The sequence below is a fragment of the Myotis lucifugus genome, unplaced genomic scaffold (assembly GCF_000147115.1).
Source record: "Myotis lucifugus unplaced genomic scaffold, Myoluc2.0 scaffold_109, whole genome shotgun sequence".
NCBI classification, from domain to species: domain Eukaryota; kingdom Metazoa; phylum Chordata; class Mammalia; order Chiroptera; family Vespertilionidae; genus Myotis; species Myotis lucifugus.
In genome coordinates this window covers 146,530-166,995 of record NW_005871157.1, presented here as the reverse complement: position 1 = coordinate 166,995, position 20,466 = coordinate 146,530, and the positions used below count along the sequence as shown (strand labels likewise).

The 20,466-nt window shown below is 52.8% G+C and overlaps 1 protein-coding gene across 2 annotated transcripts; it reads left to right on the top strand.

The window, feature by feature from the left end:
• Window positions 1–393: 393 nt before the first annotated feature.
• BMF (Bcl2 modifying factor) lies at window positions 394–20,345 on the top strand. 2 transcript variants are annotated; one of them, XM_006093008.3, is made up of 5 exons: window positions 394–536; window positions 846–972; window positions 3,088–3,381; window positions 4,810–4,973; window positions 17,115–20,345. In XM_006093008.3, exons 3-5 carry the CDS (start codon window positions 3,093–3,095, stop codon window positions 17,214–17,216), a joined length of 555 nt encoding a protein of 184 aa, XP_006093070.1. In that variant the 5' UTR covers window positions 394–536; window positions 846–972; window positions 3,088–3,092; the 3' UTR covers window positions 17,217–20,345. The 2 variants fall into 2 exon arrangements, with proteins under 2 accessions (XP_006093070.1, XP_014314900.2); XM_014459414.2 differs by lacking the exons at window positions 394–536; window positions 846–972 and adding an exon at window positions 976–994.
• The last annotated feature ends 121 nt before the right edge of the window (window positions 20,346–20,466 follow it).

Below are 20,466 nucleotides of genomic sequence, written 5' to 3'. Positions count from 1 at the left end.
CCCTCCCGGTCTGGAGCCGTATTTATTTAGCCCGTTTCCGAGGAAGAACACAGAAGTCCCTTTGGCGCCCCCTCGCTCGTTCCTAATGGAAGGGTGAGTCCCCGGCGATTCCCGAGCTTGCGTGAGGAACAGAATCTGCGTGGCGGACGACGCGCCAATTGCGTTTCTGGCGCGGGTCAGAACTTTTGCTCGGCCCCTTGCAGTGTTTCCAAGGGTAGGTTCGTACATTCTTGACCGTCCCTGGCAGCCGCCCAGCCCGGGACCGGGGGCTCCGCTCGCCATTGGCCAGCCGTCGGCGTGACGCGCTGGGGGGCGGGGCCTAATCAGCTGTTTGCGGGATGCCCAGAGCGGGCGTATTTTGGAAACAATACCGCGAGGTGCGGAGTGGCCTCCTCCCGCGCCCACCCGCCCGCTGCGGCTGCTGCCCCTGCTCGCGCCTCCCGCCCCCGGCAGCAGCCCGGAGGGCGCCCGGGCGGCCGGGAGCCGGGCGGAGTTGGATCGCACCTCCTCGGCGAAGTGGGGAGAGGAGTCGCGCTGTGCGTGGGGGCCCGGGAAGGGTTGGACTGCGGGTATCTGGGGTGATCATGAAGGACTGGGGCGCTGGGCTGTGGAAACGGGGTGCAGAACCCACATCTAGGTGCGCTGCTCCACGAGGCAACGTGGGGTTGTAGCATTTGAGAGTCCCAGGAGTTGGGTCCAGGTGGGCAAGGGAGCCTGCGGTGCACTGCCGAGCCGACCTGGGCGCCAGAGAACAGCCGGGGCTCCGGATCTTACTTTGGGGCAGGGCAGGAAGTTGTGGGGCGTCCTGCCTCCCCGCGGAGTCTGAAGGCCCCTCTCCTTAACAGCTGGGCTTTCCCCTCCTTCCCAATTGCGTCTGGGCGCCAAGCCCCCGAGTGCTCGTCACGCTGGACCCTGGCGCGGAGCCCTGGCATCACGACTCGGAGGCCGACACTCTCTCCTGGAGTCACCCAGGTCTGGTGTGTGCTGTGTGAGTGTGAGTGCGTGGTGTGTGCGCGCGTGCCCAGATTCTAGCCCCTGTCGAAGTTCAGAGTGCCTTCTGCCTTCTCCTGGGAGGAGGAGTCTGAGCTCAGCATCCCTGTTAGAGCCCATAGGGGCTGGGATGGCTACGGCGGGCTTTAGTTCCCCTGGCTAGGAATAAAGCCTTCCCTAGCAGTGCTCTCAGGAAGTGCTCCTCCTACCAGTTTGGACATCACCCCTTCAGGTCTGGGGAGGGGGAGAGGAGGTTCTCTTTACTGTATCTTAGTTTACACTTGACCTTGCCCAGCACCCCTCCGAGGCTCCCACCTGCAGTTCCTGTTGAGAGTAGGAAGGGTACCCTGGCTGGCAGAGCCACACCCTCTGGCTATACCTCCCCCACTGTCCAGTCCAAGTAAGAGTTGCACTTTGGGGCTTTGCTGGGAGGGGGAGGGGGAGGGGAGGTGACGGGCTTCAAAGGAAGAAACAAGACAATGAGTCCTGGTTGTGACTGGCTTTGGAGGGCCCCTTCTTAGGTTGGGATTGCCCGCTTGCTGAGAGGAGGTTGAGGGACAGGAGGGGAGCCCCTGCCAGCTGACTGGCAGGATAGCCTTTGGTCTTTTCAGCAGGAAACTTTGTTTCCTGGTGCTGATAAGCTGGAGTTCTCCCACCCACCCCCCTTGGGAAACAATATTCAAAGAATACCAGGTGCCTATTTTGCCATCCAAGTGGCCATCTCCTCACTCTCCAGGGAAGAGGGCAGGAGATAGGACCATAGCTTCAGGACTAGGTGGGATAGAGGGACAGAGAGACAGACGGCTTGCATTTGGGAAAGCCAGGACTTCTGAATTTAACTGAGATTTCTTTAAGTACTTTACCAACCCACAGACCATTTGGCTTGTTCTTCAAAGGCAAGAGACTGGGAAGCAGAATTCCCAGGGGATCGCTAATTGAATCTGGCAGTGACAAACATTGTCTCTCTGTACCCTTAATTATTCAGGTGGTTTTTGCTTCTAGCTGCTCCAGTGGGGTCCTAGTTAGTGTGTAGGGGGCTGGGTTGGGAATTCAAGATGCTAGGTGGCTCCAAGGTCAGACTTCCAAGAGTCATCAGGTGGAGCAAGAAGAACTTCTTTATTACCAAGAAACTCATATCAACAACCTGAGTATTTTGGCAGTGAGTGAGGTCACAGAGAAAGGGCAAAATTTCACTTCCTCCTGTGAGGCAGATCGTACCAATCTAAGGTTCAGCACTGGCAGGAGTGGTAGGCTGTGGGAAAAGGTTTGAAATCAGGGAGACTAATGAGTAGATTGAGCTGGAGGAGGTCAGTTACTTTGCTGGATGTTGGACCCACCCTCTAGGCCAAGCTGTGGTGGGCAGACCGCTCTACTGTGCTGAGAGGGCAGCTGCAATGACTAACTTGGGTCTTTCTTCCCTTTCTCTCCCAGGACACACTCTTACCACACCAGGGAGCCTGTTTGTTGTGTTGAGCAAGCTGGGGGTGGAGACTAGAGTAGATGGGCAGATGGGCAGGGCCTAGCAGGTTTGGAGGGAACCTGGCTGTCCTAGGATTGCTGGCTGGCTTTTGTTTTTACTGCTGAGCCCGGAGCTCAGTTTAGACTTGGTGGTTGGTTACTCCTCAGGGCAGTGAGTGAGAGAGTGGGTGAGAGAGAGAGTGAGTGTTGTGAACACTATGTGCACAGTCAGTCACACAGCACCCTTCTGCTCTCTCACGGAGGCTAGTCTCGTTGACATTTCCCCAGGTACCCTGAGTGCTTATAGCAGCTGATCGTACCCCTGCTATTGCTCAGAGTTGGGAGCAAACTTCATGACTCTGACCAGCTGGGTCAGAAGAAGAGACTTGGGGGGAGGGGGGGGGGTGGCCGTGGGTGAGCTCAGGAAGAAGTGTGGAGAGTCCCTGAACAGTGAGGCAGCCCACATCTGGGGACAGGTGTCACCCGTGGCAGCACTATATCATCAGGGTTATCAGTCATCAGTACCTGGCCCCACTTCCCCAGATAAGAAGAGAGAAGAAGGAAGGAAGGGCAGGGGAGGACCCCCTCTAGGACTCCCTGGAAGGGATAGCATCCTGGATGCCTCATTACATCCAACAGGGGAGATGGAGCCACCTCAGTGTGTGGAGGAGCTGGAGGATGATGTGTTTCAGCCAGAGGATGAGCTGGGGACCCAGCCTGGGAGTTTGCCCTCTGCTGACCTGTTTGCCCAGAGCCAGCTGGACTGCCCCCTCAGCCGTCTGCAGCTCTTCCCTCTCACCCACTGCTGTGGCCCTGGGCTTCGACCCATCAGCCAGGAAGACAAGGCCACCCAGACCCTCAGTCCAGCCTCCCCGAGCCAGGGTGTCATGCTGCCTTGTGGGGTGACCGAGGAACCCCAGCGACTCTTTTATGGTGAGTGCTCTTAGCCTCAGGACTCCTCCCATAGAGACTTGGGGAAAAGAGGGGACTTTCCCTCCCCAAACCTGCCTGTTGCTATTTCCTTCCCCAAACTGAGCAGCAGGGGCTATTGATTTCCTCACCTCTCACCTGTTGCCTTTCTGCTTGTCATTGCTCCTTACCTGCGCTCTTGAGCGCCAGGAAGGACAGAGCGCCCTGCCATCATTTCTGCTCTTTTGTCCCCTTCTCGAGGGATCTTTGGGTCCATGGTGTCTCCTTGGGTTGGAGAGGGTACCTGAGCCTCAGCTGTTACATCCTGTGGCCAGTTAAGTGGTGCAGCCTTTTGTGTCCTTCCGTAAAGTGGCTGACATTGCTCTGGAGAAGGTTCGCGGATCTGTGACTCGCTGTTGACACGGAAGGGGAAAACCCAGCTGGTTCTGGGACAGAAGGTTCCTGAAGGCAGAAGGTGGCCCCCACTTGTCACTTGGGACTTTCTGTGCTTGGAAGGGGAACTGGAAAAAGAGGTTGAGACTGCCTAGGCTCAATGCCAGCAGAGGGGCTTTTTCCAAGGTTCAATAGGACAAGACCCCTTCATTTGTGGACTTAAATGGTTTGTTTTATGAGCTGTATGCCCTCCTCTGGCAAAAAGGCAGGGTTAGACACACAGTCTGTGTTCTACTTTTAGCACAATAGCGCATGGAGAGAGGGGAAAGGTTCAGAGGCTATCTTGCTGAGTCTGATGGACAGACTGGGGAGATGCTGCACTTATTCCCAGAGGGAGCCCACCCATAGGGAATTCTTGCACCGCAGTTCTGGCGGGAAGAGGGAAAGGAGGGAGGAGGCAGGCGGGTGCCCCTAGTGGCAGCTCAATTGCCAGCACTTGGTAAGTATGGAGCACTGATCTTGAGGTCTTGCTTCCAGAGAGGAACTTAGCTATTCTGTGGGTCTGAGTTTTCTCTCCCTAGTTTTTATACCACTGCCCAGAGCTTTAGGACCTGAGACCAACCTTCCTGTGCTGCACTAATAAGTGAAGACACATTGTGGTTTTCTCTTTCTCTGTCCCTTGCTTTGCTCAACCCAGGAACTCTGGAGAGCTGCCTCCAGTGCCTGTCCAGAGAAGAGCTTCAACCTGCTACTACATGAATAATAAATTATGGTCAAGCATAGCTTGGTAAATAAGGACAGAAAGTTGGCAAGTTCACCCATACATATTACTTTTGCCATGGCACTGCCGGCGAGTGTAAAACCGAAGGGAGGGCTGGGACCATTCCCTTCTGTTCTCCCAGCACCAACTTTTATATACTTGCTAGTGAGTCAGGTTGTCCAGATTTGGCAGACTGCCCTGATAAGGCCTCAACCCCCGGTCTCTGCCAGGAGTGTTCGGCACGGGGAGGAAGGGGCGGTTGTGGAGAATACTGAGATGTGGGCCCTCTGTCCTTGCAGGCAATGCTGGCTACCGGCTCCCTCTCCCTGCCAGTTTCCCTGCAGGCTCGCCCCTTGGTGAGCAGCCCCCGGAAGGACAGTGGCAACATCATCGAGCAGAGATCCAGATCGCCAGAAAGCTTCAGAGTATTGCCGACCAATTTCATCGGCTTCAAATGCAGCAAGTAGGCACGGGTCCTTGGGGTGGGGTGGGGGGTGAGGTTTGAGTCTGCTGGGTGGGTGGGTAGGGGGGTGGCTGGGGCCTGCCTCTGCAACCCTGTCTGGCTAGATCTCAAGAATATGGTCCCAGAGTTTTGGCCTTGACTCCTGTGATTCCTGAGGACTGGATGGGCCCTACTGGATGAACATGCCTGCCCTCATCTCTGCGCTCCAAGTTGGTTATCTGCCCACTTTCAGCTCAGGCTCCATAAGATGGTTTGTTGGGAGATGCCACTATCCCTCCTTCCTGGAAAATGGGATGACTTTTTGCAGCCTTGCTTGACAAACTGTGTCTTCTTGAGGCCTGGGTTGAGAGATTGTCCCTTATGGACCCAAGGGGAAGGTTTCCAGGGTGCTGCGGTGAAACTGGACAGTTGGGGGTGTCTGGCTGAGGTGCAATGGGAACCTAATAAGCAAGGCTGAGGGATGGGCTGAGTGGAGGAAAGTGGTGGAACCGGTTGTAACCTGACACTTTCCAGCTGGGGAGGCTGCTCCTCATTGTCTCTGTCTGGGAACTGGGGCCTGGGACTCTGGAGAGTGTACCTCGGGGAGTCTCTCCAGACCGGCGGCCGGGCGCTCGGCCGGGTGCTTGGCCGGCAGCCTGGCACCAGCACCGCCAGGGCGGGGCATCCCGTGTCAGTGGAGCATGTGGCAGAGTCCATCAACAAAGGCGGCGGCTGGCAGGCTCGTGCTGAAGGAGCCCTTGTGCCACGGGCTGAAGGCTGCCCTGCTCTGCAGCCCTGTCTGGGCGGCCCCCAGGCACTTAACCCTTCCTCTCTGGGCTGACTTTCTGGAGGGCTGCCAAGGCAGGGAGAGGGCTGGGGCTGGTCTGTGCTAGCATACCCGTCGCTGAAGCGGAGGCACGCCACCTGGAAGTGAGCACTTTCGCTCCTTCTGGGACAGTGTCCCTGGCCCGTAGGATAAATGTGTGTGTGTGTGTGTGTGTGTGTGTGTGTGTGTGTGTGTGTGTCTGCCTGTCTGTCTGGAAATCAGGAAAATAAATAACATCTTGATTGGGCAAGGCCCTGAGGTTGGATGGGTCACTTCAGGTGGCCTGAGGAGAGCTATTGATAGTTTGACTCAAGGACCAAACCATTGCCAGCACCAGGGGGAGAAGAAATTGACTATGGGTCTCCTGAGAACAGGCCATCAAGAGTTAAATATGGTCAGTGCCTTCTGCCAAGGGGTTCTGAGGGAAATTTGGGTCTAGAACTGGTCCTGGTGGGCTCTCCTAGTCCCTCAGAGATCAGGAAGGTAGGGTGGCCCTGTGCTTAGATAATAAGGCAGCTTGGCCTCCTCTTCTGGCCCCAAACTCGTTTCTAGTCTGTCCTTTTGATTTTTCTGTGGAAACTTGGCTTAGAGTTTCCCCTTCAGTCCATGTGTGGACTCACTCTGATTCTTGATTTCTTTCTCTTGGCCTCCTTCCTGCCCATTCACTCTAGCCTGGTTGTACGGCCTGTGGCTGAGTCCAGCTCACAGCTTCCAGTCCTGGTGCTGGAGCTGATGGATGACACAGTGGCTCTGGGTCTCCTAGACTCATCTCAAGTATTGTTTGGAAGGCAGCTTTTTTTCATTTTCAACAGACCTGGTCTCTTTCAACAGGTGTTTCCCAGAAAATTCCCTCATCTGGGGAGCTCCTGTAGGCTTGGGAGCAGGCTGGGAGGATAGGACTAGACCACAGCCCAGCGCCCTTTCTTCCTGCCTCGTCCTGAACAGGAGGAGGCGGCCCTTATCTCAAGGTCTGACCCTGCTCTTTGCTGCTTGGCATCGTTTCCCCCAGCCCAGGGCTGCCTCTTTGAGGGCATGGTTCAGACCTAGACAGGATGGCGTCCTCTCAGCAGAGCCACCCCAGCCGGGTAGGAGGAAGGATACAGCAGGAGATCTAACTGTAAAAAAGTGTTCCCTGCTCAGCACCTCACCCTGTACTGGCTCCTGAGCTCTCTGTGCCCGCCATCCACCTGCCAGCTACCTCTGGTTTTCCCAAATTTTCCATTACAAAGAAACTCTGCGGAGTCCTCTTGCTTTTCACCCCCTCCTCCCCGCTAACCCTGCTCACCGGGGGCTCATCTTGGGGGAAGGGCTAGGATAGTTGCACACATAGGATCTTTTAGCAGCTAGTTTTAAGGAGTTAGTCATCTTCTGAACTTCATTATTACATAACTACAGCCTAATATTTCATATCTAAAAAGTACTGTTGACACTCCTACATTCTTATCCTTTATCTTCTTTCCCTATTGCCTTCCCTCATCTTTACAGGCAGGGAGACTGAGGTCCTGGAAGGGTTAGGATTAAGTCTTTAGGCTTTGAGGATAAAGTCAGAACGCCCGGGTTTGAATACCAGTTTTGCCACCTACTAGCCATTGGGAAGTCACTTGACCTTGCCAAGCCCCTTTCCTCTTCTGTAAATTTGAGCTAATACCACGGAATTTTACTTGAAAGGTTAAGTGAGTTAATACCTGTGAAAACTCCAGGCACATCAGTAGGTATTCTCTAATGCTTGTTTACTTCTGTCTCTCTGTAATTCTGATCGCCCTCAACATTTCCCACCCCACCCATCACGCTGCTCCCTGAGCTCCCCTCTGCCTGTCTTGTCCAGAGAAATCCGTGTCCCAACTGTTCAGCTTTGGGCTTTGGCCTTGAACATTCTCCTCTGAGAGTGATGGTCATTCCCCATCATTGTAGGCTGAGTTTAGAGAGCCACGAAAGACAACCCAAGAGGTAAGAAGAAGTTGAAGGGGCCTGGCCATCTTCTTTCTCCTTGGATCTGGGATGGTATCACAGAGCCAGACAGTAGCCGTTAATCCCTGAGTCCTGAAGGGAGTGTGAGCTCTGATTTTTGTCCCTGGTTTGAACCTGTTATTCTTTTTTTAAAAAAAAAATTTTTACAGAGAGGAAGGGAGAGGGATAGAGAGTTAGAAACATCAATGAGAGAGAAGCATCGATCAGCTGCCTCCTGCACACCCCGTACTGGGGATGTGCCCCCAACCAAGGTACATGCCCTTGACTGGAATCGAACCTGGGACCCTTCAGTCTGCAGGCCAACGCTCTATCCACTGAGCCAAACCAGTTACAGCAACCTCAGTTATTCTTTTTCTGTATCAGGGGAGATCTTCTCCCTAGGAGATGTGGAGCCAAGGGCGGGGGTATGATGATGGGGAGTGCATTATAGGATGGCAGTATGGCAAATTGAGTGCATGAACATGACCCAGATTGAAGAGGTTGCAGATTCTCCTGGGTCGGTGTATGCTGGCCATATTTCCCAAAGAGCGTGCAGATCTAGCCTGGTTACTCAAGTGATCAGTTCCGCTGGCTCCTCTGGACCAACCAGCAAGGAATTGGAGGCAGATCAGTGTCAGTGAGGGCTTCAAAGCTACAAGAGATTTGGAGGCAGAGTGAATGGAGGTAAAAGCCTTTCCAAACCTGGTCACACACTCTACCTTCCTCTTTGCTCTTCTGTGATGTGACGGGCTGCAGACTGTTGACGGTGGCCTACCCTGACTCAGGCTCTGTGAGCGTGCCCCGGTACTTCCATGTCCGTACAGCTCCTGCAGGGAAGAGGAGGTGCGGGTTTGCTTCCTCAATGAGCTCATGGCTGCTCTGTCACGGTGTCCTCCTGCGTGGGCCTACGGATGGACAGCGGTAGCTAGTGTCCCCTCCCCTTGAGAAAGACTCCTGTCCCAGTGGCGCCATCTTTAAATTTGTGGTGGTATTTTGGGGCAAAGTTAAGAAGCCAAGAATCCTCCAAAAAAGCAGCTACTGTAGACTGTTGAGTAAAGCTAAAGGAGGGTTGGAATTTTTCATGTTGGAAATGACTTTTTCACTTGGACAAGGAGTAGCTCCATTCAGAACAGTCAGATTTGGAAATTCCCTGACTAGTAATTAGACTTTCTGGAAAATGAAATCTGAGAAACAATTCAGCCACTCAGTTGAAATCATCTTTAATTGCAATATCACAGAAAGGACCCTGGACTTCAGAGGCAGGTCCTGGTTGTAAGATATATCACTAGTAAGGACTGGACAGTTTAACACTTTTGGACATGTGTAAAAAGATGATTTTAGGATTTCACTTGGACCTGCCCTTATAGTTCTTGGGGAGCCCTTTGGGCAGTTGTACCCAGGGTGGTGTTTGCACGGTGTATTAACTAGCAGCTTCTCTACCAGCAGCCTGGATCCTTTGTTCAGGGAGCCCCTGACTGCTTCCTGACCCTTTGGGATGCTCTCCTTGTTAGCGAGTGGTTTTCTGGAACTCAGACTGTGGCTAGTGAGGTTGTTCAGGCTTTAGATGGGACAGCCCTGGGCAGGAAATCCAGAGATTTGCCTTAAAGTGAGAAGGGCCCCAACAGAGCCAGCCTCTGCCCCGGGAGTGGGAGGTCCACCCAGGACAGTGCCTGGGAAGAGTGAGGCTGAGGGAGGGGCTGTGGAAAGCTGCCGTGCGTGAGAGCCAGGGCAAGGGCTTGGGGGCCCTGTGTTTGCTCTGTGGCTGGCTCTGTTTATATCGCTCGCTATATTTAGCTTATGAGTCATCAGCGTGGCTGACTAGAGGCCGAGTTCCCCACACAACTCTGCACCTGACTACTCTCTTTTCTAGGAGAAGGGCCTTGTAGTTACGGACAGTTCATCCCCTCCCCACCAAGGCTCGCCATGGAGATGGGAGTTGGCTTTTGTTGTGTGTTTTTTTCTTGGAGGAGGGGGGTGGGTGATGAGGGAAGGGGTAGCAGGAGGCACTAAAAAAGAAAAAGAAAAATGTCTAGTTTGCCTTTTGATCCACATCTGGCTACCAAGAGGGCATGTTCCATGACCAGAATGAGAATAGTCACTGATATGGTGGGGAGGAGGGCCCGGACAAGAACAACCAGTTGCAAAGGCCCCAAGTCAGAACCTTGGGGTTCCTTCTCCACAGCCTTGTAGACCCACAACAAGCCTGCCCCCTCCTCGATCCCCTCCCTCCCTTGCCTTTGACCAGAGCACACACACCACCGTTCCTTTTGAGCTCTTGAGAGGTTGCCTGATAGTTGGATGGAGCTGTTCTCATATTGAGGGAAACTGAAGCACAGAGCCCTCCCGGAGGGGAGCGAGGTAGGGGCCTCAGCAGTTCGCCCTGGGGACCTGGGCGGCACCCAGCCTGTCCCTCACCCCGAGCCCCCAGTGGCTGAAGGTAGTGTCTCCAGTTGCATTAGAGGGAGCCCTCCTGTCTTTGCCTGAGGACCTGCTGGCCCCAGGCTGCCCTTTTGCCATGGTGGTGGCCTGTGGCTTCAACGTCCTGTTAGCACTGCAGGTTGAGCTGAGGAAGCTCTTGGCAGGGAGAATTATTATTTTTTAATATTTTTAAATTGATTTTCAGAGAGAGAGGAAGGGAGAGGGGAAAAGAGAGAGAGAAAAAACATGTGAGAGCGAAACTGATTCGCTACCTCCATCACACCCCCTACCAGGGATCAAGCCTGCAACCCAGGCAAGTGCTCTGACTGGGAATCAAACTGGCAACCTTTCTGTGCACGGGCCGATGCCCAACAACTGAGCAACACCGGCCATGGTGGCAGGAGAATTGTTACCTTTCCCATTTTGCCATTCCACGGCTCTTTCCTTGAGTATCTGTGTCAGAAGCATTTTGGGACAGTGGGCCCACTGGGGGTTCAGAATCCCCGGCTCCGCGTGCAGCCTGGAATTCTGCGCCCAGCCGTCCCTGGCCGCCACGGCCTGTCTCAGAGTGAGAAGTCACGGCTTTCCCCAGGACTTGATCAGTCTGTTCGGTAGATAATGCTCCCAGATGGGCACGCTGAGCAGAGCGTGTTGAGGGAAGAACCCAGCAAAGTGAAGTGGCCCAGGTTCCCCTTGTGCTCACCAGGAGAGGTGAGCTTGCTCGGTGCAGCCACCAGGGCCACTGCTTTACGTAGCCTTTTCTCTTCCGATCACCACAGCCACCTTATACATCTAGACCCCATTATGCCCGTCCTATAGGAAAGTGAGACCCAGAGACACGAGATAATGTGCCCAGGTTACACTGTAAGTGGCTGGGCTGGAAGCCTTGGGCTTTCCCGCACCCACCCCTGCTCCGCAGCAGCACATGCTGGAAAGTGAGAGCAATATGGTGCGCCCACTCTATGCCTCGACCCTGCTCTGCCTCCTCTCACCTTAGTCTGGGTTCTTGCTTTTCTCCACTTCAGGTTGTAAAATAATTGACAGGGTTTGCATTGCTCATCTTTGTATTCTTCATAACCCTTAGCTGAGTTGCGTGCTTGATAAAAGCTTGCTGGGTTGAATAAAAGTATCTTCCCTACTTCTTGCAAGTGGAATTTTCCTGAAGTCTCCCTCATCTGCATTCCTGGTTCTCAGCAGCGAGCCTCTTTCCTTCGGTCCCACGGGGTAGGTTTAGATGGGGAAAGGGAAAAGGTAGGAGAATGTCACTTTATAGAGAGTGTGTCTCCTCAGAAGGTAGAGTATGTAGAGTTCTGCATTTTGAAGAAACGGAGCATGGTTTCAGAACATGATCTGAAGTTAAAATTTCAGACCAGTTTTACCTTTATTTCTGTTTGATCTTCAGTTAGCTCTGCCTCTGAAAGGTTTATTTTTTCTGGTCCACAGCATCCTTACTAAATAGTTAATGATCTGGAAACAATGTCTTTAAACATACTAGGGGAGCAGTCCAGTTGTGATTCGCTTTGAAGGTTAATACTATTTCCATCATGTGAATAAACACACTGTAATATTTTGGTGCCAGGACCTAACTCTGGAGTCAGAAGTCAGGGGTTTGAACAACCCACTATCTCATCTAATTTGCTTGGGGTAACTTTTCTAAGCCTTTGCTTCCCTGTCTGTGATAACATCTGCCCTTCCCACATCCCAGATCTTTGTGAGGAGCAAACGGGAAGATCAAGTACTCTGTTCTAAGTATGAGATGTAATCATTGCTATCTGGTTGGTAGATGTGCAGTGTTCTTTTAAAGCAGGGCCACAGCGTAGCCTTGCTCTTTCCTCTAGTCCTTTCTAGCCCTGTGGAGGTGAGTTAGCTCTTGCTGGAGCATCTGGAACACTGGTGACAGCCCCCTGCCCCCCTCCCATGGGTGTGAATTGGAGCCGAAGGGGAGAGGCAGAGGGAGATTTTTATCTGGGGAGGGCAGGGAACACTCTTTGTGCTTAGGGCAGAGGCCACGTGGGATGAAACAGAGTTTGATTTGTGTAATCCAACCATGTCAGACACCACAGATAGCTCTTAAAAAAAAAAAAAAAAAAAAAAAAAAGCCTTTTACTGGCTGGGCCTCTCCCCAGGCAAGAGGCTGATACTATCACATCTAGTACATCTTTAGACCTGGCCAGACATCAGTTGTTCCCGGCCTCAGACAAGTGGGTTATCTTGCAAGGCTGACTTTTCTGTAGTCAGTCCAGTGTATACTTGTTGAATACCTACTGTGGGTCCCTGCATGCTCCCCGTTATACAGGATAAATGCCCATCTAGCCACAGGGCCTGGCACACAAGTCCCCACTGACCGGCACACTTGTCAAAAAACTGCCTTCATCCCCGGACCACAGCAAGAAAGTGGGACTGAGTTAAAGACAAACCTTAGGCCTCTAATGCCTGGTTGTACTCTCTCACCTGAAGACAGTATTATTACCCACCATGTTTGAACCCCTTCCCTTGGGCATGCACCTCTATTCTTTCCCTCCATGCCTTGGTCCCACCCTCTAGACTGAATTTGAACACTTCCAGTGTAAGCTTAAATTGCCACCAGCTTCCCATGCCTTGTAGCCCAGCCCCTTAGCCCTGAGGGCACCTGACGATGCATTCTGGGAACTCCACTCTTTGCAAGTTCCCATACTTTTGTTGTTGTTGTTGTTAATCCTCACCTGAGGATATTTTTCCATTGATTTTTGGAGAGAGTGGAGGGGGAGAGACAGAGAGAGAAACATCGATGTGAGAGAGACACATTGATTGGTCGCCTCCTGCACAGGGATTAAGCCTGCAACCGAGGTACCGTGCCCTTCACTGGAACCGAACCCGGGACCCTTCAGTCCATGGGCCGATGCTCTATCCTCTGAGCCAAATGGACTAGGGCAAGTTCCCATATTTTGAGAGGTGCTCAGGCCGAGTCTGGGAGAGCTGGGCCTTGCTCTGGGGTTTGCACTCATTAATCTGAGTTTATGTGCCTGCTGCCGTGCCAAGAACCCGAGAGCCCGAGGCCAAGCACACTCTTTCCTGGTTCCCTCTTCCTTCTCCCCTTCTCCTCCACACCCTCTCCTGGAGGGATCCAGGTTCTCCGGCGTTCTGGTGTCTTTGTGTACTTCATCCTGTTGGGCAAAATGTTCATTTCCTTCCTCCTCACTGTTTCTCTCACTGGCCTCCCTTCAAGTCCTTTTTTCTTTCCTTTCTCGTCAGGCCCTTTTGTTTAATTTTTTAAAAAAAATATTTATTGTTGCTCCTCAAAATCAGAGCATTCTTTGATTCTCTTGGTGTGAGGCAGCTTGGTTTCCTTTCAGAAAAGGGCCTTGTGAGGCTGCAACTGTGGCAGGAGAAAGCTAAGTGGAGTATGTGTGGCATCTGCTTATGCCCAGAGGAAGGGCTGCCGGGGCCGTAAGCAGGTTCCCAGGCTGCCCTTGCTGGCCTCACGGCTGCTGCCGCCACTGACTTAACTCCGTACGGGGCAGCCTGTCTTCAGGCCCACCCAGACCCTCCACCAGGCTAACTGGGTTCAGTTGTTGGAGCTCTGAGTTGTAATCTGGAAGATAATTGTGGATGACAGACTCCGAATCACCAAACCTGAGGGCTGGAAAGCACCTCAGTGGTTTCCAAATGCCTGTCTGTGGCCTGGCTGCTGTAGAGCCACCTGGGCAGGGTTTACCCCTGAGTTGGCCAAGGCATTACTCCGGTGGGAAGAGGTTGAAAGAGCATGAAGAAAACACCAGGTCACGAAGTGTTTTCTTCTAGGCTATAGAATCATGGGTGATTTTATTTTCTCCTCTGTTCTTTTTTTTTTCTTGTGTTTTCCAATTTTCTACAGTTAACATGCAATTATGTTTATGACTAAAATATACAATAAATGTAACTTCTGATTTTTAAACTATCACTCAGAGAGCTTGTTTAGTATACAAATTCCTGGGCCCCTTCCCTGGAGATTCTGACCCAGTCGGTCTGGGTGAGGCCCGGGGATTCTGTATTTACAGCAGCACCTCAGTGGATTCTGTGATGCAGTCAGGTTTGGGAGCCTGCATTTCACTTATAAGGAGAGTGAGGACTCACAGACAGGCTGGTGGGAGACCCCAGCCTACAGCCAGGTCCTCTGATTCCTGGACCAAAGCCTTCCTTGCCAATTCATGAGCCCTGAGATCTGTCACAGGCCGAGCCACAGAACCTTGATCCTTCCTGAGGGCGGGCCTGCGTGCCCACCTGTCCTGGGCCGGCCTGTGTTTCCCAGAAGACCCCAGCCTTCCCATCTGACAGCACTCTCTGGCCCACAGCTGTTTCTGGGTCCTCCAATACCCCCGGTGATGGGAGTGAGCCTGCTTGCCTTGCCTTATTCCCAGAGACACAAGGCAGCAGGTAGCCTCTATTAGAGGCATTGAGGGAGAAACTGAGGCAAACAGAAATGGTACTGGACCAGGTCCCAAATCATGGAATAGTGATCTCCCATCCCTGGCTGAATTGCTGTTTGGAGACGATTTAGAGAAGGGAGAATAAAGGGTTAGATTTGGTATAAAGAAAGGCAGATATGGTGGTACTCGGAGCATAGTGACAATGGGTAAGGACACAGCTCTAGGATCAAATAGTCTGGACTCAGTCCAATCCCTGACACTTACCAGCTATGTGGCCAAGGTACCTAACTCTTTCAATGATCTCATCTGTGAAATGGGGATGATCATATACACCTGTCTTATTGTGTTGTTGAGAGGACCAAAGGAGTTTAATGTATGTGTAACTTGTCTCAGAGTCACCCGGGGATCTTCTTATAGGTTCATGCTCTGATTTAGTAGATGTACATTTCTAATAAGCTCCCAGATGCTGCTGAAGCTGCTGGTCCATGGACCACACTCTGAGAGGAACACTCAAAACAGAGCCTCGCCCACTCAGTGTTACTATTATTGTTATGATCACGGCTGTTATTGTTACTTGGCCTTTTTCAAACAGGCACCTGAGGAGACTGGGGATTCCAGCAGACTGGCCTCTCCAGGGACCGGTCTTTTCCTGGAATCTCCTCCTGTTCCAGCACATGACCTTTGCACCTGTCCTGGGCAGCAGCTGGGGGCGGGGGTGCTCTGCCCAGCTGCCGCAGGCCTGCGTCTTCAGGTTTGCAGCTGAGTCCATTTTCACGCTGTTTTACTATAACCAGATTTTGTTAAGCCGGGTGTGTTTCCTCTTTTTACTCATCTTTGTTTACAAAACGCGAGGAAGCTATCAGTCTCCCCAGCCGCTGCCAGGCCTCCTCAGTGGCACGGCCCGGTTTTCCTGCCCCTCCCTGCAGTAGTTATGCCTCCACTTTGTTTTCCAGGCCTCCTTCTGCAGGGGAAAGAGTACTCTTGCCACAGGCATGGGGCATTCTGTTCTCCTGGGTTGGCAGGGCTCTGAGGTCAGCCTGAGCTGACACCTCACCTCTCTTCTCTTAGTGGCCTCAGGCAGAGTGAAAGGGAACCCAGCAGCCTGCGTGCTTGTCCCAGGCCAGATGTACGAAGCTCTGGGAGTGCAGGAGACCTGGACTCACTTTCCAGTTCTGCTACTGACTTACCCTATCCCCTTCCTATCTGACTAGTGGTCTCCTGGTGGCGGCCAGGGCTATGTGGTTAAAGACAGCCCAAGAGCCCTAGCTGGTTTGGCTCAGTGGATAGAGCGTCGGCTTGTGGACTGAAGGGTCCAGGGTTCGATTCCGGTCAAGGGCATATGCCTGGGTTGCTAGCTCAGTCCCCAGTGAGGGGCATTCAGGAGGCAGCCAATCAATGATTCTCTCTTATTGATGTTTCTATCTCTCTTTCCCTCTCCCTTTCTCTCTGAAATAAATAAAAATATATTAAAAAAAAAAAAAAGCCCAAGAGAGGGCTCCAGCTCCCCTGGCCCTTGCTGCCTGGGCCCCTGCAGCAGTACAAGTCCAGCCTGTGCTGGTTTCTTTCTGCACACTAGGTTTTTATTCCCCTGTCCACCGAGAACCCTGTGGAGAGGGCCCCAGCCCAGTCCTGCCCTGGCAGACAAAGAGAGAACAAAGACCGCCTCTTCCAGCACCCCTCCGTCCCCCCTGGCCTCTTCTGGCCCCAGGGAAATGTACCTGTGTGGGTGGGGCACCAGCCACCATCCTGTGAGCCACTGACCCCTGACCTTTGCCCCCAGCTTCCCTGCCTGACAGTAGGACCTGGGATGACCTCCAGAGAGTAGTGTGCATTCTTTGTTTTTGTTTTGTTTTCAAGTATGTTCTTGCTTAACGTTTAATTGGCTCCAGTCAGTAGGAAAGCGCTCCAAGAGGGGTTATTTATGGCTTACTGTCAAGAGCAGCTATAAAAAGGGCAGGCAGTGCTGAGCTGGAGATGCTGGGAAGGGAGAGAGGGCAGGCGCTCAAGTGTGTGTGTGTGTGTCTGTCTGTGTGCGTGTTTGCACTGGATGAAATCAGATTTTTGCTGCCTCAGCAGTGTGGTTTAAATTGAAGATTAACCCTTTGACCTTCACAGTGTCAAATCACTTGCAGATGGAGGCTCCCCCCTTTTCCCCCTTGTTCTCTGTGTTACTTTGGAGTGGGGGGAGGGAGGGGGGCACTTCTCTTTCTTTCTGAAGAAAGTTTGTTGTTCATGCAGCTGAGGTTTGAGGGGCTCAGGAGCCAATCTGATTAAAAGCAGCACTTGGCTAAACTCTGGAAAATCCTGCAAGCAGGGGAAAAAGTTTAATCCTCTTGTGCACAGTGCAGAATGAGCCTGGTCTTTTCTTTTTAATGTTAAAAACTGCAATTGTTTTTGGAGGACTCAGCTATCTCCCCCTCATCGCCACTTCTCTTGCCTCCCCCCGCTCCCCCCCCCCGCCCCTTTGCTGTACTGATAGGATTAAAGTGCCGCCCCAGACATGTTGATCTAAACTTTTATTGGAAATGATAAGAAGTCATCTAAGGCTGCGTTGAGGAGTCACGTTGATTTTTCCCCCCCTTTCAGCACCAGCAGAACCGAAATCGCATGTGGTGGCAGTTCCTCCTCTTCCTACATAACCTCGCCTTGAATGGAGATGAGAACAGGAACGGGGCCGGTCCCAGGTGAGGCTGGGCTGCCCTCTTCGAATGGGGCACCGCAGGAAGGACTTCGGCGAGGACTGACACTGTGTCATGTGAAGTTGTTTTTTGTTGTTCTTACCTTAAAATTTTATCTCTGTGTGTAAATAAGACATGCCCAAGTGGGACCTTTCCCCTGTTCAGGACCTTGACCAGGAATGGGGGCCTTTGTCAAACACTGTTGAAGTGGAGGCTGATGAGTCTCTGATGGTGGGTCCTCCCAAGGGCTCTGACAAGCAGATTCTTCAGCCCGCGGTTGTTGAAGATGGCCAGGTAGTGATGTTCGCTGGCCAGAGGACTGTAGTTTAGCCACAGGAACTCAGTTAAACCATACGAAGCTGGATTACACTCCTGCTCCCACCAAACCTGTCAGCCTTCCGCCATGGATGGAGGTGAGATCCGGACAGTCACACTGCTTCAACGCACCAGGGCTGTGGTCAGGGGCTTTCCAGCTGAGCATGGCCACTTCGCTAGACCACTCAGCCTATATCTGGGTTCTCCTTCGGCCCAGCCGGTGCCCGCTCCAAGGGCTCAGGGATTCTCGCCCAGCCCCTGTCATCTCCAGCAGACCTCAGGGAGGGTTGGGTTTCTCCAAGGACCCCTCACACATGCCTCAAAATGAACCAAACTTCTGTGTCGGCCTCAAATCTGACTTGGTCCCACTTGGAGGCCCCAGGATTGATCCTGAGGTACAGAACCACTGCCACCTCTGGCTTCCTAGAACTGGCTGCCTGTCAGCCATGGATGAGCCAAATAGCCAATCAACGTGCTGTCATCAGCAGCTTGTGCCTTTGTGGGCTCTTCTTTCCAAAGAACCAGCAACAGACTGCATTCCGGCCCCAGATCAGCACTGTAGGGCATGAAGGGGCAGCACTGCAGTGGGACTGGGAAACGCGGCCCTCCCTCCTGGAAGAGTCAGCCCTGGAGGAACCCAGACCACTTGGTTTCCTTGGAAACAACATACCTCCTCCTCCTCATTCCCATTCCTTTTTCACACCTACTATGAAAGGTAGAAGGAAGAAGCCAGCACAGTGACTTTGTCAGCGGACATGTGTCTTTTCGAGCAATAGACAATGATGAGAGTGCAGAACCGTCAGAGCTGGGTGCACGTCTCCTGTCTTCCTTCAGCTCCCAGCTAGGCCAGCAGGGCATGCTCTGGCACTCAGCAGGATCGCAGCTGCCTCCGAACTTCCCTTCTCGCCCTGCTGTGGCGCTAATGGCGAGAATTTAAAGCAGCCAGTCAGCCAGCTCTGACCAGACAGAGAATTTGATTAACAGAACCTGTTAACAGATACCTAGAAATGAAATGATAATTTTTGCATATGTAGGAAAAGATAACATTGGTGCTAAACAGAGAAGCAAGGCCCAAAGAAAAGACTGCTTTCCTGGGCAGCGAAGACCCCGGGGCTACCCAAGGAAATCGGAGAAGTCCAGAGGAGGCTCTCACATCTGAACAAGCCAAGGCTCCTCCAATTCTGCCAAGAGGAGGTCTCAGTACTGTTGAAGGAAGCCTTGATCCCTGTATGTACAGTTGGGAAGGTTCCCTGCACAAGGGCACCTGCAGAGGAAGGTGATAGAGACTAAGGTTGAGCTCCTGCTCTGCTCACCAAGTTGTCTGCCCCAGTGCAGGGCTAAGTCTTCCCAGAAGAACTGGTGCCTTTGTATGAAGGTGCCCTATGGGCTCATAGTGACCCTGAGGAGAAGGACCTCAAACTGTGCAAATGCCTTTGTTTTGTTCTACTTAGATGTTCTGGAGGTATTACCTTTTCTTGGCCAGAATTATATTCTCAGGGTGTGTACCATGGTTTGTCTGCTAAGGAGATGGGTTCTCACTTACAAGAAGGAACCCAGAGAACAGGCATGAGGACTGGCTCTGGAACACGCTGACCGTCGTGAAGTTCAGCCTCCCCTGCGTGTCATATCATTCATGAGGTGCTGAGGGCCTGGTGTCTTCCCCTCCCCTGGACCAAGGCTATGACAGGCAGCGGCTGGTATATGTGCTGGAGTGGAACACACAAGAAAACCACGATTATTTCTACCAACCAATTTTTAACCTCTCTTGGCAGACTTTCTACCTGAGCTGAGTGAGAGAGCAAATAAATGGTCTAGACTTTGGTGCTGAGGCAAAGCCATCCACTTCAGGGACCCTGCCAGGCCCAGGAGGGCCCGTGCTAAGAACTGAGCCCAGAGTTTGACAAGCCCATCTGAACATTGAGCCTGGGGCCTGGGGGAAGATGGTCCAACCGCACTATCTCCATCTTCTGTGAAGCCAAGAACTAACTCACTATGTTAAGTGAGCCAGGGCAACATTTAAAACCTCCTTCCTTTCCCATCCCCCCAGAAAACCAAGGAGGTAACTCCCAGAATAGCCCTAGGAGAGAGGTTCCTCCCGGCTGGCTATTTTCAATTGGCCTAGTGATCTAGGTCCCGCCCCTTCCCTCTGCCTGGTGAGTTGATCTGAACATTCCTCAAGTCCAGCCTCAGGAGACATGTCCCTCCCCCTGGGCCCCTCTTCCCACCCCCACCCCCAGAGGCTTGGCTGTCTCCTGTGAGGGGGTGGAGAATCCGATTGAGAGGGAGGGAGAGTCTGACCTGGGTCCTGACCTGTAACCAGCTGAAGACTAGTGGAGCTTTTGTGGTTTGCTGATGGATGGGGGTGGGAGAGGGACTGGAAACCTCCCTCCCCGTAGCAGAAATGCCCTGGAGGAGGGGAAGCCTGCTATTCAGGGTCTAAACAGCCCTTCCAATTCAGAACCCCAGAGGAGGGGTTTCTGGAAGCCTATGGACAGAAGTGGGGAGGCAGTCCCCCCAGGCCAGACATCTGACTGCTCCAGCCGGTTGCAAAGTCTGGGCTGCTGAAGAGCTGTCCTGTGGCCTTCCCCTGCTCAATCCAAGGCACGAACAGATCACCTCCCAGTGACCTCCTCAACCCCCTAGGGGAGTAGGTCTGTTTTCAGAGCTTGTGCGGCAGGCACATTCAAAGTGCTCAGAGGGGCCCAGCTGACTTGTCTCACTGACTCCTGTGGCCAGGCCCTGTCCAAGGGTGGCTCCTGACTGGTCATGGCAGGGAGGGGTTGATTGGGATGGCCCATCTAGGTCCTCCATCTGCCTGAAGTCTTCTGGGTGTAGCTTTTGGTCATCTTTTACTGTCCTAGGCAGCAAGGAGTACACTGCCCATGAAAGCTTGCCTGTGGGGGGACTTGATGAAGAGGGAGTAGGGAGAGTAGAGAGCAGCAGAA

Coding starts and splice junctions, on each gene's coding strand:
- BMF (XM_006093008.3), top strand. CDS start 3,093: ATGGAGCCACCTCAGTGTGTGGAGGAGCTGGAGGATGATGTGTTTCAG. Junction 3,382..4,809: donor ACCCCAGCGACTCTTTTATG/GTGAGTGCTCTT, acceptor CTGTCCTTGCAG/GCAATGCTGGCTACCGGCTC. Junction 4,974..17,114: donor ATCGGCTTCAAATGCAGCAA/GTAGGCACGGGT, acceptor CCCCCCTTTCAG/CACCAGCAGAACCGAAATCG.